The 18294-nt window shown below is 36.8% G+C and overlaps 1 protein-coding gene across 1 annotated transcript in view; it reads right to left on the bottom strand.

Moving 5' to 3' along the window:
• LOC117170625 (ataxin-7-like protein 1) overlaps window positions 1-18294 on the bottom strand; it is a 204409-nt gene that overhangs the window by 173025 nt on the left and 13090 nt on the right. The window contains exon 2 of the mRNA XM_033357525.1: window positions 11727-11783. Coding sequence (XP_033213416.1) covers window positions 11727-11783 — 57 coding nt within the window. The remainder of the gene's footprint in view (window positions 1-11726; window positions 11784-18294) is intronic.

Raw genomic sequence — 18294 nt, forward strand, 5'->3', positions numbered from 1 at the left:
TTACAGCCATACTTGTCTGGAGCTGCCTCCGAAAACTTCTCGAAGTGTCTGGTAAAAACTGGGTCAAGTTAATCTGGGTTCCCGGAGATGAGAACATTGAGGGCAACGAAAGAGCAGATATGCTTGCAAAAAAAGGGACTACGAAGATCCTCAATGGCCCTGAACCATACTGCGGATTCTCGTATGCTTCGGTTAGGCACGCCATTTGTGAGGGATCTCGCAAATTAAAGGAAGGGTGAGGAGGTGGAACGTCGAGAACTGGATGAAGTCAATGAACAAACCATATAAACATAAACGAGGTTTATTTAAACTCACAACAGGTGACTGGGAAATGACGATAGCCCGAACCGGGGGGCAAAGCCAAGGGCGGGCGAGCGTTGTTAATCGAACCCGGGCAGCGAAGCCAAGGTTCCGGAGCCGTCGGGAATGTTCCTCGAAGATGATGCTTTGGCGACGGGGCTGATTGCTGGGGATTTTTCCGGGCGGTGGCGTTGCGTTGTGGTTGATACCAAAAGACAGACTGCCTTCGGGGCAAGTTCACGCTTATAAGAACTGGGGGTGTCGTGCCCCACTCCTAATCATGGGCCCGAAGGACGGTACGATAGGGGGGTGCTTGTAAGTTTGTTACAACCCCCCCCCCCCCCGTCTGTTTTGGACGCTTATTTTTTCAGTAATTCTTTAGTTTTCTCGATTTCGTCGTTGAGTGTTAGACAAGATTCTTCCTCTGCCAGGTCCAGCTGAATATACTCATCATCTTCTTCATCATTTTTTTCTATCCTCCATTTTTTGTGCTGTTTGTTTTTCTCTGAGTTTTGTCCATACTTCCTTTTCAAGAGTAAATTTTAGAATTTTCTTAAACTTTTGATTTCCCTCTATCCAGCCTCCTTTTATATATTTGGCCCTTGTCGAATCAAGAACAGTATGGTAGTTTTTTGTCCTGTTCGACATCTGCTCACAGTACGTATTGTGAATAATGTACAGTTCCACTGGAACCATCCTCTCGCAATGCCTGCACTGCCACATCTTTACTTCTTCCATCATCTTCTTATAAGCTGAAACATAATTTAGCACATCCTACTCTTTACACAAAAATAAAAACAAAAAACGAAACTTTTGTTCTTTTCTACATATCTTTTTCTTATTTCATTTCGAAAACATGTAAAATCTAGAGTTTTTATTTGAAATTTATTTTTTCCAAATTGCTTATCTCAATTTATTTTAAAAAATTTTCTGTGTTATCCATTCCTATGAGAATCCTTTTATGATTCTGCTTTTCCGTGATTCTTCTTTCCTGAAAATTAACTTACTCTAAAATCGACTTTTATTTTTAAGTAAAAATCAAACTTGGCCTCTTATAGCCGTCTTTATTTTTATTTGAAACTCATAAATTTTCTTTGTTAAATTCGTTTCTTTTAATAAAATTTAAATTGAATTATTAAATTAAATTTAAAAAAATGTCTATATCTGTCGTGTATGAAAAGAGAAAAATTATCCTTTCCGTTGTTTATAAAGGGTCAAAAATAATCTGTCTATGGTGCTTGTGGAAAAAGGTACTAAAAATACTTTATTTCGAATCAAACATCAGTCTCCCAATCTGTGGAAGACTCTCCTTTTTCTTCTATTATTATTTTCATTTTTTCTATGTTTGTTTTTCTTTGGGTTTTTCTTGCTTCTTTCCTCTTCTTCGCTTTCTCCTGTAGCTCTGCCCTTCTTTTTAATCTTTCTTCCTCCAACTCCTCTTCCTTTCTTTTCCTGGTTGCTTCCTGGATATACTTTTCTAGTCTTATCTTTAATAATCTTTTCATTTCCTCTGTCTCTCTAGTTTCCTTCTCTTTTTCTTGCTGTTTTTTAATCTTCTCGAAAACTTCTAATTTTGTCTCTTCTTCTAATTTTGTTCTCTTCATTTCCTCCTCTTCCTTCCGTTGTTGCTCGTTTAGCCCCATCCTAATTTCATCGATCGTTGGAAGACCATAAAAAATTATTTTTTCTTCAGCTAATTTTTGGATCCTGGGATCTCCTTTTCTAGATCCGTAATCGTCGTACATGTTAATCTTTTGTACCCACAATTTTCTGTCTCGGATTCTTTTTACTTCCTTCAACATCTCCCTATCTATTTCTGCTCTTTTCCTCCTATCTATCTCCCTCATTCTCTCTGTTCTTTCCTCTATGGTCTCGGTTGATGGTGGTTGAAGAAGATCAACCTACTTTTTACATGAGTAGGTCAATAATTCTTCCCCCACCAACCCCAGAAGGCAACCCTTGCATTTGATGACTAAACGTGGATCCATTATTCTGAAAATAAATGCCTTTTCTATTTTTTGTTGTTTTCGTAAATGTCGGTGTTTGTTTTATTTTTCTGTTTTTGTCAGTGGTGTAACAATTTAATCATTAACATACATGCCACCTCAAAGAAAAATTTAAATCAAAATCTACTCTCTACTAATAAATTTTTTGATATCTTTAACATTCCAATTACCTAGTGATTTTCCATTTTTAGTTTTTAATTCGTAGATTGTTGGTGAAATCGTTGCTTTAATAAAAAATGGTCCTTCAAAATTTTTATTCAATTTTTGAGCTATTCCTTCCCCTTTGTTCGACAGTGTTTTATTGTTTTTTAGTACTATTTCGCCAATTTCAAAAGTTATAGGTCTACGTCTAAGATTGTAATATCTAGATTGTGTTTCATTTGCGGTATCTAAATTTTTAATTACCTCTTCTCTAATTATTTTTAATGTTTTCATTCTATCTGCCCATTTTTCTGACTCTTGAAATTCTATTTCGCTTTTTCCGTCTAAATCTTTATTTAATGCTTGTATGGGTTGAAGTTTTCTACCTAAATTTAAAAAAGCTGGTGTAAAACATGTAGACGAATGTTTACTAGTATTTAACGCGAATGGCAGATCATCTAAATTTTCATCCCATGTTTTATGGTCTTTTTCTAAATACGCTTTAATTGCTGTTTTAATTGACCTATTACATCTTTCAGTCGGATTTGCCTGTGCATGATATTTAGGAGTTTTCGAATGTCTAACACCAAAAGCTTTCGTCAAATTAATTATTGACTTATTTACATATTCCTTTCCATAATCTGTAAACAAAATTCTAGGTGTTCCCCATTTCGAAATTATACCCTTATGAAATTCCTTTTCAACAGTTGACGATAATTTTTTTTTAACTGGAATTATTTCTACCCATTTTGTAAACATATCAACAAACACTAAAATGTATTGATTTCTCGATTTTGTCATTAGTAATGGACCCATCATATCACATGCTACTACAGTCCATGGTTCTTCGATTATTCGCTTTCCCATCATACCTATCTGATTGTTTACTTTTGGTTTAATTCTCTGAGAAATATTGCATTCTTTCACATATTTAAGAGTTTCAGAATACATTCCGGGCCAAAAATAATTTTCGGAAATTTTCACGTATGTTTTTTCCATGCCTAAGTGTCCTGCTTGTTTATTATCGTGATTTTCAATCAAAACTTGTTCTTGCAATTCTTTCGGTATTGTTAATTTCCACGGGTTGCTATCTAAATTTAAGCTTGATTTTAAAGGGTCGGGTCTATAAAAGTACAATTGATTATCGCGTATACGCCAATTAGGATTTTCCTATGGTTTATTTTTAATCCGAATCATTTTATTTTTATACCAGCTATCTTCAATTTTCTTAAAATCTTTTTCTTTGTTTTCTACAATACTTGATAAAATACTAGAAACTTTTATTTAATTTTCCTTTGATCTTGATAATGCATCTGGGACATGGTTTAAACTTCCCTTTCTGCACACAAATTCGTAATCGTACTCTAATAATTCTAAAGCCCATCTTGCCAATCTACCTGTTGGATTTTTTAAATTGTGCAACCATTTCAATGCAATATGATCTGTGATAACCTTAAAAGAAGAGCCTTCCAAGTATGGTCTAAATTTTCTAATCGCCCAAACTACTGCTAAACATTCTTTTTCTGAAGCTGAGTATTTACGTTCAGCTCCGTTTAGACCTCTACTCGCAAACGCTATAACATAATTTTCACCCTTTATTGTTTGTGTTGAAACAGCTCCTAACCCTATATCACTAGCATCAGTTTCAAGTTGAAATGGACTTCCAAAATCAGGACAGGCTAAGATTGGTGCTGTCGTTAGTAAGTGTTTGATAGTCGTAAATGCCTGATCTTTTGCAGTGGATCTATTATTTCTGCAGATTTTGGGATAAATTTTCTGTACCATGATGCCATTCGCATTATTCTCTGAACTTGTTTTATTGTTTTAGGCCTTGGGAAATTTAAAACTGGTTCTATTTTTTCTTCATCAACTTGTAATCTTTTTTCATTAACTTTAAAACACAAATATTTTATTTCTGAACATCCAAATTCGCATTTATCCAAACCTATTGTTAAACCTGCATTTTCAATTTTATCTAAAATTATTTATAAATATTTTAAATGTTCCTCAAAATTTTTGAAACTATAATTATATTATCAAGATAACAAAATACATTTGGCTTTAATCCTGGTTTTATTATTTTGTCCATCAGGCGCTGGAATGTAGCAGGAGCATTTGTTCATCCAAATGGCATCCTTTTAAATGGATACATTCCTTTTCCTGGTACTATAAAAGCTGTGATTGGTTTCGATTCTTCATCCAGTAGTATTACTTTTCTGAAATCTAAACAAAATCTGTATTTCCCGTTATATTTCTTAATCATTACTATAGGGTTTGACCAGTCACTACTAGAAAGTTCTATGACTTTTTCCTCTAAAAGCCTGTCTACTTCCTTATACATAAACTCTCTAATTTTTGGCGATGCATAATAGTATCTTTGCTTAATTAGTTCATGACTTCGCATATCTATTTTATGACTAGTTAGATGTGTCGGTATTTAAATTCCTATCTTTATTTTTCACATGTAACTTTGTATTTATTTTGTTTCTATCCTTATTTGTTTTCCTTTCTCTCTCTATATTTTGACTAGCCTGCTTATCTAATCTTTGGACGCCCACGCTGGCACGTGCCAGTGTTGCGTCGCTCGCCTTATAGGGTTTAGGGTGTGGGGCACCATGCCCCCGTATACTCTGTGCCGGCTGGGTTGCTGGCGGGATCGAGTCTAGTGCATCACCTGTAAAGAGGGGTTGGGGTAAGGTACGTGGCGAAACGGGAGAAGAGACTTCGCACGGTAGCAAATCTTTCTCTTTCTCTCGCATGTCGTTTCGCAGGCTAATCTTGGATCCGAATTTTAATTTACTCTTATCACTTTCCCTATTCTCATTCTCTTTATTTTCTTTAATTATTGGCTCCTGCATTTTAATTAACTTTGATTCAATCGCATATTTAATATTTGGTAATTGTGGTATACACCAAATCTTTTTCTCATAATCTATTTTTAAACCTAATCTTTAATCATATCGGTTCCTATTATTTATATCGATCTTAAATTTGGTACCAGTCTGAATAATAAATATTTTTTCGTATGCCCTACTTTGATAGGGATCAAAACTTGTCCTGTAATTTTTAATTTTGACCATTAGCTACCATTAATGTGTCCTTTATTGGTTTTTTAATTTCGCAATCTAATTCTTTTACTGTATTAATCAAATTTTCACCTATATAAGAGTGAGTTGCACCGGTGTCAACTAACACTTCAAATTTATGATTTGCAAAACTTATAAGGTGGAATCTTGTTTCATCCGAGTAATTTGTGTCTGTGTCAAGTAATTCTGGCAGTCTCTGGTTTTGTCTGCTATTTTCCGCCTTTAATAGCGACCGTATGCGTTTCCCTGATCTAAACTATACCAACAATCCCGTCAAAAATGGCCTATTTTCCCCCGTAGCATGTTAAGGGTTCTCGCGATCTGTAATTAAAATTTTGGTTTCCTAAGTTTGGATTCATAAAATGATGTCGACTTTAATTTATTTCACCATTCCTATCATCCCTACTATTTTCATCTTTTAAGTTTTTTGAATTTTTATTTTTAACATTCCTTTTGTCTTCTGACTTGCTATTATTTTCTTCCGCGTTATATAAGAGAGCTGGTATTTGCGGAGAATTATTCGTTTGTTGTGTCTGTGTGTTCCCTAACATCTGATTCATTGCATATAATAATGCTTGGCCAGCTGTGTTTTGATTTTTAAAATTACTGTTATTATGCATAGACCTACGATTTCCTGAATATCTTTTATTATTTGTATAATTCGAATTATTATTTGAAAATCTTGGATTAAAAAATTTTGGATTTCCATTTGGGAATCTTGGTTTGTATTGTTGCATATTTTGTTGGTAATGATACCTCGGCCTAAATTGTCTTTCTTGATTTTGATTTCTATTTTGATTCTCATTTTTAATATTATTTTGACTTTTATCATTTCCTGGATCATTTTTACTTTTGTTATTTTTATTATCCTCTTTATCTAAAATGCTTAATTGTTGACCTCTAATTTTAGATTTTGATAATTCTGTTTCCCATTCTCGACCTAATATTTCTAATTCTGAAAAATTCGAAAAAGCATTTCTTGAAATGTACGCTTTATATTCAATTCTTAAATTTTCATTGGTCTTTCTTAATGGCCATTCTAGGCTCGGACGTGGCATTAATTTTTCAAATAATTGTTTAATTTCTGTAACAAAAGCATGAATGTCTTGGTCTTTTTCCTGATTGCAAAACTTTATTTTATTTTTAATTGTTTCAGTATATCTCTCATTTAAGTATGTTTCTTTAAAATCTTCAATAAATTGATCTAAACATTGCCAATTATTTTTATTCACTTGAAACTAACCTAATGCTTCGTCTTCGAAAACAGCATCTAAATTTTCTAAAATGTCTCGTTCGTTAATTTTATACCCTCTTTTAAATCTGATTAAATTATTTAAAAAATAAGTTGGACTATTTTCCGTGTTGTTTTTAAATTTAATCGGCATTATTTGGAAAGGGGTTTGTATCATTCCGAAAGGAAAGAGAGTTGCTGGGATTTCATTCATATTATTTTCATTCATCTCTTCTCTTTCCATATCGGTCCCTCTACTTCTATCTATTCCGCCTTGCAAGTCTGTTTGACATTGAGGTAGATTTGATTTTCGCATAATTGATTGCCCTTGTACCGGTCTCGGTAATGAGTATTCGTCCCCTTGACCGTTACCCCTATTTATTGTCATTCTATTCCGTGCACCTGTTAACGGGTGCCTTTGCTGATTAAAATCTAATTCTGTCTCTTCGAAATGAACCGTATTTTGCACATTTCTTGACTTAATACTTTGAGAAATTAAATTTTTACTTGAATTTAAAATTCGATCCATTTTATCGTTTAAATTTTTAATTTCTTCTGAAAGTTCTTTGATTTTAATTTTAACACTTTTCTTTTCTTTAAAATTGATTAACTCTTGTGCCTCATTCCAAAATTCATTATTATTATCTAAAAAAGAATCAATTTGGAACGTTCTATTATTGATTCTCACATTTTCTTTCTCTTGTCTTTCTATTTCCATTCGTAATTTTTCGCGACCTACTCTTGCTTTCTCTGCTCTTTCTTTTTCTATCCTATCTCTTTCTTTTCTAAGAGTTTCTTCCCTTTCTAACCGACTCAATTCTAATCGTTCCCTGTCTCTTTTTAATATTTCGAGTTCTTTTATCTTATTTTCAATTTCTCTATCTATTCTATACGTTTCTGATTCAACATTTTAAAAACTTCTATTGCTCTCATTTTCTAGTCTCCAGTTACCTAAAGTATTCTCAGTATTTGGAGATAGTATTCCAATTTCGTGTCTATGTAAGGTATGGTTTTGTCTGTTTGGGTTTGGTGTACTTTATGTCTGTTTTTGTGTTTTTGTGTTCCCTATTTTCTCTTGTATTTTCAACCGGATTTGCCATTTTTGGAATAATTTTCATTCTGCCAGACCTCAACTTCATTCGACTTTTTAATCCTTTATCTAGCACCTTTCTTCTTTGGTACGGACTAGCTCAGGCGTTTTTTACGGCTGATTAAAAACCCACACGTTCACTTAAGTGAGCGTCTCGGTTTTTATTACTTCGCGGTTGCGCTTGGCCTGACTGCGTTGCGGACGTATCCACTGGGGGCGGGAAGTGTTAGGGTTGTTAATATGACGTCATTGGTTCCTAGTTCGCGCGCCAATTTTCGTTACTGACGCCGCTTCTTTTTGTAACTTTCGTATTTACTGCTCAATTTTCTTCTAGTTTTTTGTTAATTTTCGTATCTTTTCTATTCTCTCTAGTTTCTTCTTACTCGTAAATTCTATTTTCCCGTTTTATTTTTCCGAAATTTATTTCCGTTTTTTCCAACCGTATTTTATTTATTTTTGTTTACGATTTTTTGTTTAAACCCCTCACTTATCCAATCCTGCTAAAAGGAGAACATATAAGGCATCTATATCAGTCTACCCGCACTTTTTTCGACTAAACACATTTATCCTACCCGCACTTCTTCTAAAAAACAATAAAACATTTCGATCAAACAACTTTCAAAATTCAAATTTCACAACAACGAAATTTTAATTAAAACCTCTCCAAATGGCAACACATGGATCAACTTGTAATTATAGTTTCATCATTATCTTGACTTCTTTTCTCGACTGTGGAAGGAATTTTGGAGGGATTGTGGGTTTTTAAGGAGGGCGCCAAATTTGTGAGAGATCTCGCAAATTAAAGGAAGGGTGAGGAGGTGGAACCTCGATAACTGGGTGAAGTCAATGAACAAAGCATATAGACATAAACGGGGTTTATTTAAACTCACTTACAGCAGGTGACTGGGAAATCACGATAGCCCGAACCGAGCGGCAAAGCCAAGGGCGGGCGAGCGTTGTTAATCGAACCCGGGCAGTGAAGCCAAGGTTCCGGAGCTGTCGGGAATGTTCATCGGAGATGATGCTTTGGCGACGGGGCTGATTGCTGGAGATCTTTCCGGGCGAATGGCGTTGCGTTGTGGTTGATACCAAAAGGTCGGGAACGTATGAACCGAAGTGACCAAGGTAATGGACAGGGAGCACAAGACTCAAGACTGAAGACTGAAGACAGACTGCCTTCGGGGAAAGTTCACGCTTATAAGGACTGGGGGGTCGTTCCCCATTCCTAATCATGGGTCCTCAGAGCTGTACGATAGCGGGGTGCTTGTAAGTTTGTTACACATTGAAAGGTGAGTCCTGATGGAGCAAGCGGAATATTGGAGGGTGGCTACAGGGAATGGTGCACTGGAAAAAGTTTATCAAAGAACCATGCTTACGAAAATCTAAGAAACTGAAGAAAATGGAAAGAAAGCAGGTGAAAGTACTTCTAGAATGGTTACGGGCCATTGCCACTTAATGAAGCACCTAAATAATACGAAGGTCGACAGCACCCCGCGCTGTCGAAAATGTGGCTTCCGGGAGGAGACAGCACATTACATCTTATGTTATTGTGATATGCTAGTCGGCCTCAGAGTGAAGGATTTTGTTAATCACTTCTGCGAACCGGAGGATTCCGAAGATATCTCCTATTCCGCGATATGCGCATATATTGAGCAAACTGGCCTCCTTAAAGAGACATATATTTTAAAGGACAAAGTACAATAAGTTACACTAGTTGACCTCAGTGCTATGGGCTTGAATGACCCTACCCATCTCAGTTGGTTAGACACTCCGACTTCACTTAGAGGTCCGGGGTTTGATCCCCCTCGAAATTTTTCAATGTACCTTTACCGAGGTTCTGGTGGTTCGGAACACACCTTAAGCTGTAGGTCCCCCCATCGTGTACTTGATTGCAACCCAGTCCGTCAATGATGAGGTAAAAACCAGGCTTTGTCCAATATGTCTGGGCAGACTGCTCTCATCAGATCACTTGATTGCATTATAAAAGTGCGTTTGTGACTGATGATATATGCCGGGACAACCCCGTGCAAAATGATCAAATAAAAATCTAACTCTAACCAAAAATGCCTTCGACATGTTGGGCAGTATAAGCCTGTGACAACATTTCAACACTGAAATGTTTTATAATAATAATACTTGTTAACGTAAGATGTAGAACTATGAAATTTTGAATTACAATGAAATTTCGACATCTTACACCTACACAAGTTTGACGTACACTCCCAGTGGGCACCGGGACGTCCTAAAGACGTCCTTAGAATGTACCTCTGTCATATGATTTGACGTCTTTAAGACATTTTTTGGATCTTTTCATGTCTTTAAAAGGTCCTCAGGACGTCCTTAAGACGTCCACCGAAAGACGCATATAGGACAAGTTTAGGACTTATGTGCCCACTGGGCTTTTTCACATAATTACATCTTAAAAAAACTTGCCTACTAAAAGAGGAATTTTTGCCTCTAATTTGTCGTAATGATAATTCAGTATTTGGTACGTCGCCAATTTAAAAAAATTTTGATTTACATTCTTGTATCAGATTTCTCGAGTAAAATGAATAAATTATTCCTGTTTTCGTTTCTATTTTATAAAAACCATCAGGCAATCTCTAAAAAACTACGTCAATTACATTTCGCGCATCACCTTTACTTCTGTTAAGACTTGGAATAGGCACAGTAACTGATGTTTCGACATCTATCGTTGGAAAATTTCTATTTGAAAGAAGCTTCATTTCTTCTGCCTGCGAGTCCAGTCCGTCGTAGGCTTTTTCTTTGCTCGTAGACATTGCTTTTTTTGTTGAACACTTGAGTTTACCCGGAACATGTCCACAACATGTTAGGCACATCTTACTTCGCCTAAACTCAAGCAAAGTCCAAAATCTCAGAGCATTTCGGACTTTGCCTAAAACGGATCCGCAATACGCACATTGCCTAGGCAAACTTAGGTTCGCCGCCATTCACTGATAAAGAATGCTAAGTAACTTGGGAAGAAAAAAACTTTAAAAAAAACTAGCTAAACGATTCAGTATAATTGCCTTAGATTATGTGGTTAAAATATTTCATTCAACAATTCATCCGTTTAGAAGTAGTTTGGAGTGTTGAAATTGCAAGCCATTTGAGGCCATTTTTCGTCTCAAAGATGGCGGTTGCGATAAACAAAATTAACGAACTATTTTCTGAAAGTTGTTCATTAATTATTGCAATAGTAATTGAATATTTTAAAAAAGGCACTTTCACACAGTATTTATTTTTTTGCAAGTAAACGAATGAAAAATCTTAATGTAGGATACGTCATTTTTAGATATCTGTAAAACCTACTTTTTTCAACTACACTTTTTTCTGACAAACATATAGGTTAATTGCAATACACAAAAAACTTGTTTTTGCCATTTTTGACGATTGTTTACATATATAGGGCTTCCGAAGCCTTGGTCGCAAACATATGGGCTTTTCTTCTTAATGCTAGCACTATAAGAATCCCAAGTCAAATTTCAGGTACAATTTATTTCCCCAAATGAGCCTTTTTTCATAGGGCGGCTGGACTAGTCTGGATTTCCAGGGACGCTCTTGGAACATTCTTCAGATGTCTGCGGAACGTTAAATGCTATTACGGATAAAACAAAAAATACCAAATTAAGAAAAAACCGTACATTTTCTGCGCCAATAATATTCCCATACAACTCCTGCTTCTTCCATTTTCTGGATGCCCTAATGGGGAATTTATTCGCATTCAAACCAAAAAAAAAAACAACTTCGGTAATGACACAGCCTATTTCATAAACACATACATCAAATTTTGTTCTTCAGTATAATTGCACACTTACAAATTTCATGTTCTCGATCATTTATCAAATAAAAAGATTGAATAATAGGCCTACCTTCCACCGAAAGTCGTGTGACTGAACTCGCTGGTTCATCTTCAGGTTCATCATCACCTGTAAAAAAATTGGTTTACAATATCACATAGTACTTCCATATTAATGCATACATCAATCCAGAGCCGTAACGAGGGCGGTGACCGGGGCGTAAACTCCGAGGGGGCACAGGTCGGTCGGAATAACACAAGAACTTGTTTTAGAATTTCAAATGGCGCTCTAGAACAGGCCTTCCCAAAAAAGAGCGCCTTCCCAAAACATGTGTTTCGCCATCCCTTGTAATTAAGGTGACTGAAAGAACAGTGCGGAGGAGAGCTTTTTGAGGAAGGTGCTTCAACACTAGGGGAGGGGGGGGCGTACTCGTTCACTATCTTCTGAAGTTTAGAAGATAGTAAACAAGTACGCCAGCTGTTTAGTCGATAACACCTCCTATGGAGATTACTTTGAGCTCATAGACTGACACTCCTTCAAGTACGTCTGGATTTGTACATTTACGGTCTTAAAGTAAAACTTAATCCTGGGTAAAAATGCAGCCATTTTGGGAGTTGAGATAATTGCCTGAAATTTCAAGGTGAGAGCAACATAAAGCAATTAGGTCCTCTAGGAGCGACTAACCCAGAGGATTAATGACTGATTTGATCCACTTCTTGATGTTCGCCACCGAACCTTGGCCCTACAGGTCAAGATAATCGGAAGATACCTTCCCTCCCTCCCCATACATTCCTCGCGATTCGTAATTTTCAACCACTTCCCTCTAAATGGCCAGAAGTGTCTCCGGGAGTGGACTTCGAATTTTTACTTTGGTAGGATCCTTTTCGAAGGAGCTCTAGATCAGCGGACGAGAAAGCCAGTCTTGAACCAGAACTTCCAACCAATTACTACTACAATGCGAGTAATCAATCTGCACTCTGTGACCTTGTGACGTAACATGAATTAGTTTTATATTTTTCACAACGTCCCGTCTGAAATTTCGACTTTCGACGCATGCATAGCGCATCAGAAGTGCCCAATTTTAGACATATTTAGTTACTTCCCGCTACTTCATCACTTCACCCCCCTATCAAAAAAAGACAAATGAGTGATTTCATAAATTTTCACAAATTCCTATAAATTTCCACAAATTGTAGTAAATTTCATAAATCACCATAAATTTCATAAACTTCCAGTAATTTTCTACATCTACATAAATTATCATAATTCTAAAATTTCCATACATTTATGATATCTTATGGGTGACCAATCTTATGCTCTTTATTTTTCATTATACAGGATGTCCAAAAAGTCCCGGGACAGCCAAAGAAATCCTTAGGTACCATTTTTTTGGAGAAGGTTGTGGTCATTCTTGAAGTAACTTTCAACGAGGAATCCAGAAGTGACCTTAGTTTTGACCTTGACCTTCATGGTTATTTCAAGGTCAACTTTGTTTTTTTTTAATTCAATGGCCCATTTTTTACATTGGCAATCGAAATAGTGAGCAATTTTACGTTAAAAAGTGTAGTCAGTTCATAAATAAGGTGTGGTCTTGATGGATGTATCAAGCACATTTTTTCGCAAGCTCGCTTGTGAAAATCATCCTCTTACCCTACTCATTTACTTAAGAAATCTACATTAAATAGTGACCATCAAGGTCATATCAAGGCTAATCTTTGTTTTTTAATTGAAACGACACTATTTGACATCGAAAATTGAAAGAAAGGAAAATTTACTGCAAAAAGTGTACTCCGGTCATAGGTCAGGTGTGACCTTGATGGTCATCTCAAGGTCATTTCAATTTATATACGGTCTGAATATTTTTCGCACGTTAGCTTGTGGAAAATCTCCTCTTACCTCACATACTTCAGTGCTTACTTGAACAATGTGCATATTGACTATCGGTCAAGGTCAGTCGATGGTCACTATTTAATGTACATTGTTTAAGTAAGTACGCAGGGTAAGAGTATGATTTTCACATGCTAGCTTGCGAAAAATTTTCAGACCATATTGAAGTTTAAATGACTTTGATACGTCCATCAAGGTCACACCTTACCTATGGCCTGACAACACATTTTAACGTAAAATTTTCCACTCTTTCGATTGCTAATGTCAAAAATGGGCCATTAAATTACAAAAAATAAAGTTAACTTTGAAATATCCATGAAGGTCACAGTCAAGGTCAATACTAAAGTCACCACTGGGTTCCTCGTTGAATGTTACTTCAAGAATTACCTCGACCTTTTCCAAAAAAAATGTACCTAAGGATTTATTTGGCTGTCACGGGACTTTTTGGACACCCTGTATACCTTTCTATAACTTTTTCACTTTAGTTAGCTGTCCAGTTACACAACTACTCCATTGCCGATATCAAAAACAAAATTCGAACATTCAGCCCAATTTTTGTGAAAAATACAGTACGCGACAAAGGGAGAGGCAATTTCTCGACTCGTTTGCATGCCGCTCTGGCTTTGTTCGTGCGGCTACCTTTCACGCTCGACGGAAATCGCTGCCTTTCCCTCGCTGTCACGCAATCTACTATTAATGTGTTCATTGTCAAATGAATTTTGCTAAAGTTACTAGGATTGGTTTTATTCGCTGATCTTGAGCGCTTAGCGTTCAACCCTCTTGCGAAGGGTAGAATGTTATTATCCGCATGTGCGCACTAGTTACTAATGTTACTTTGGGCACCATTTTTGCCTTTAAAGAAGTGATTAATTAGTCAAGTTAAAATCTTGGGCGCTTAGCGTTTGATCGTTTTGAGAAGCGCGCTATATGAGTCAACGGTGTAGGCGAAAATATGACAGACCACGATCTGAACCGTGATTTCTATGTTGACATCTCTTTTGTAACAAAATCTGTTGTAATTCGTTTTATTCACTGGTCTTGAGCGCTTAGCGCTAAATCTGTCCAGTTTTTTGGATTTTTTTTACGGATATTTCATCCGGCACTTATAACCTTCAAAATTACAAAGTTTCAGCTAAATCCACCGAAAGCCATTTTCCCATACATTTAGTGCGGGGTCCTTTGAACAAATTAAGACGAAAATAATACACCCACATAAAGTTTATTTTTGATAACTTCGGGGCCAGCGAAACGTTTTGCTAGCTACGCCCTGCTGTTTTGCACGCAGAGGGTAGTTTTTCGGGATTACAGTTGTTTGTACAAATTTGAACAAATTAAGACAAAAATAATGCATCCATATAAAGTTGATTTTGGATGTCGGGGCCAGCGAAACGTTTCGCTGGCTCCGCCATGCTCTTTGCCACGCAGGTGGCAGTTTTTCAGGGTTGATGTTTGTTGCAGAAATTTGAACAAATTGCGACGAAAATATACACCCATATAAAGTTGATTTTGGATAATGTTGGGACCAGCGAAACGTTTCCCTGTCCCTTTCATCGCGTTTTTCACACAGGGGATAGTGTGAATATTGAGCTTGCTCGGGGCATTTATCGCCAAAAGCATCGATTACTTATATCTCAGTGACTTAATTCTTCACGGAAAAATTTAAATTGTCTAAACTACGTATATTTACATTTAAAAATAAGACTTCTTTATAAAAATATACCTGAACGTCGAAACGTCAGACAGGATTTCATACATTATTAAGTAATAAATCATCATTATTACGAAGAAAAGAATAGAGCTAATTGTTGAGTGACCCCAGATTTCTTGAAATGCATGAAAAAAATGTTAAAATGAATTGCTTTAAAAGTAACAATTTTATTACATTTTTTGCGAGACATTGATCTAAAAAGTTAAGAAAATTTGTTTAAAGCAATACTTACCGCCAAAAAAGGAAAATACTTGAGTTTTGAACGAAAATTCACTTCGACTTTTATCGGAAAGTTCAAATCGAAGTTCTGTTATTTCTATTTTAATATTGATATTGGTAGTTGAAACTCATTATTAATAGTATATTACATCACAAGCAAGGTGAGGCACGTCTTTACACGGAGAGGTCAATCTTCGCAGGACGAGCAGTAACACGATGGCACTCAGGGGTACGAAGAACTTTTCGGCTGCAGGGTCAGATGGTATCAAGAACTTCTGTTGGAAGAAGTTTACTTCTACACCCCAACATCTGGCCCATATATTCACCTCAGATTTAAAGTCGGAAACGCCCATTCCGCAGTGGCTAGTGTTAAGACGCAGTATACTCCTACCAAGAAAAGGCAATTTGTCCAACCGAGAGAATTACATACCAATAACTTGTTTGAACTAAGCGTATAAGATCTTTACAGCTGTCGTAAACGACAGGATTGTTCGAAGAATTTAGCCTGTGTGGAGAGAGATGGATGAACACCGTGGCTCGGAAAAAGGTGTAGTAGGCTACCGAGAGGACCTGCTAGATGACAAGTGCGTCTGCAAAAACGCAGCAGCCCATCAGAGTGTCCTGTCCATGGCCTGGATTGACTATCGGAAAGCTTTCAATTCAACCTCTCATAGACTTATCATCTGCCTATTGGAAAACTTGAAGGTTCATCCGCAAATAGTGAGATGCATAGAAATTGACGCCCCTTTAGAAAACTAGTTTTACTATGTCATCTGGAAAATAGCGTGTGATAATGAACAATGTCACATTCCAGAGGGCTGTCTAAGAATGCGACACCATGACCCCTCTGCTTTTCTGGAATACACTTCTGCCTCTATCTCTCACACTATGCAATTCTTCTGGATACCTCTGTGGCGACACTAATCATTGCGAGCATAGTGCCATTAATGTGTTTTATATGGATGACCTATAGATCTATGTTTCTGGTCATGGCAAATTTCCTATCTTACCAACACTTTTTTCATTTCTAACTTATTTTTACAAAAAGCGCTACATCGAGTTGAAAATTTAGGTTAATAAAGAAGCACTAGGAAAGGTGGGTCTGGTCCTAAATTTGAATAATTATGAAAAACACAACACAAATGTTTAATAAAAAGTAACTTTTTTCATAATTATACAAATTTAGGACCAGACCCATCTATCTCAGTGCTTCTTATTTATTATCCCAAATTTTCAACTCGTTGTGGCTCTTCGCGTGGAAATACGTTATGAAATAAGAAACGTGTCGGTAAGGTGGGGAACTAGTAATGTTAACCACTCATCGCATGACCTTAAATCTCGTCAAGAAGTACAAAGTAGAGATTGTTATGAATTTTGGACTGGACAAGTGTTCCAAAATTCATCTGAAGAAAGTAGAAATTATTAACGTTCCCAAGGACTCTGAGCTTGTGAATAAGTGTTACTAGACGTCTTGGCACTGGAGAGTTCTATACATACCTGGACGAGCCTCAAACCCGCATTTAGCACGTAACATCAGTGACTAACATGCTTGCCGTTTCCGTTCTACTCTACTCGGTTGGTATGGTCAGATGGGCGAAGAATGAGCTTACGGCCCTTGATATCACCGAAAGAGAATGCATATTCCTAAGAGCTTGCATATCAATTTTTCTGTTCCGTAATTATACATCACAAGTCGTCAAAGCAGACGCGGACTTCTGAATCTCCAGTGTCTTCATAACCGAATTGTTCTAAGTACAGCTTACATCGTTTCAAATGGCAGAACTCTTCTCATAAGAACACGAGATGATTGGCAAAGGAGGGTTCCTTTACAAAGCCGCGGAGCAGACAGGCAAGGCCCTTGGCCTAAATTTTAATATCAGAAGTGAGGAAAGTGCATTGTTCCATCTAGATGCTTCACTTTTAAAAGGCAAAGAAAAGAAAGCAGATTTTCCAAAATTCCTCCAAGAGGTGCTTGATAAGAAAACGCTAAGACGGTGTCATATCCACCTTAGAATTCCGTGACCGCATTTTATGTCCAGAAGTTCCTAGCGGTTAGTGCAGAGCATGTCATGCACATGCTGAGTACCTAGAAGACATACTATCTGGGTGTCCCACCCACGCGAGAACGGCGTATCTCTGCAGAAATGCGGCCTTAAGATTGCTTTATTAACATCTTTGTCGCTCTTGTGGTGTTAGCTGCGACACTGCCCTGCCAAACACTCCGAGGCAGATAGAATAAATTGTCCAAAACGAAAAGTGCCCAATTATCCAGAACTAGAATTTTCAGACAGCAGTCTTCGTTGTACAATCAAGGCCTGACAACGTTCTTCAAGTCTTCGAGAAACGAACTATATTCGTGATTGAATTCTCGGCTCAGGCCGACTACATCACTACCAAGGAGCAGCGAAAGGAGAAGAGATATCAAAGTTTCAAAAGGGAGCTACAATAACTCTACCCAAAATATTCGATTAAAGTTAACTGTCCTTGTGATGAATGCTCTCGGAGGTACGAAGCTATCACTGATTCGTGATCTTCAAGCCATATCCGCGTACCAAAAATATGCCAAGGCACTTGCGAGATAAATGTAAAAAGCTGTCATCCTTAGTTCACTTTGTGTGCTGTGTAAATTTTATATATATATATATATATATATATACCAGGTGTATACATATGAAACCGGTATTGCCATCTAGCGGCCAGTAGGCACACTTGTAGGCACTGTCAGAACTTACCATTTGTGCTAATTGACGTATTGTCATCTGTCAACAATATCCAATACCAAACATTTCAAGTTTCATATGACATCGTGATTTTTTTCGCTCTTGA

The sequence above is a fragment of the Belonocnema kinseyi genome, chromosome 4 (assembly GCF_010883055.1).
Source record: "Belonocnema kinseyi isolate 2016_QV_RU_SX_M_011 chromosome 4, B_treatae_v1, whole genome shotgun sequence".
Lineage (NCBI taxonomy): Eukaryota > Metazoa > Arthropoda > Insecta > Hymenoptera > Cynipidae > Belonocnema > Belonocnema kinseyi.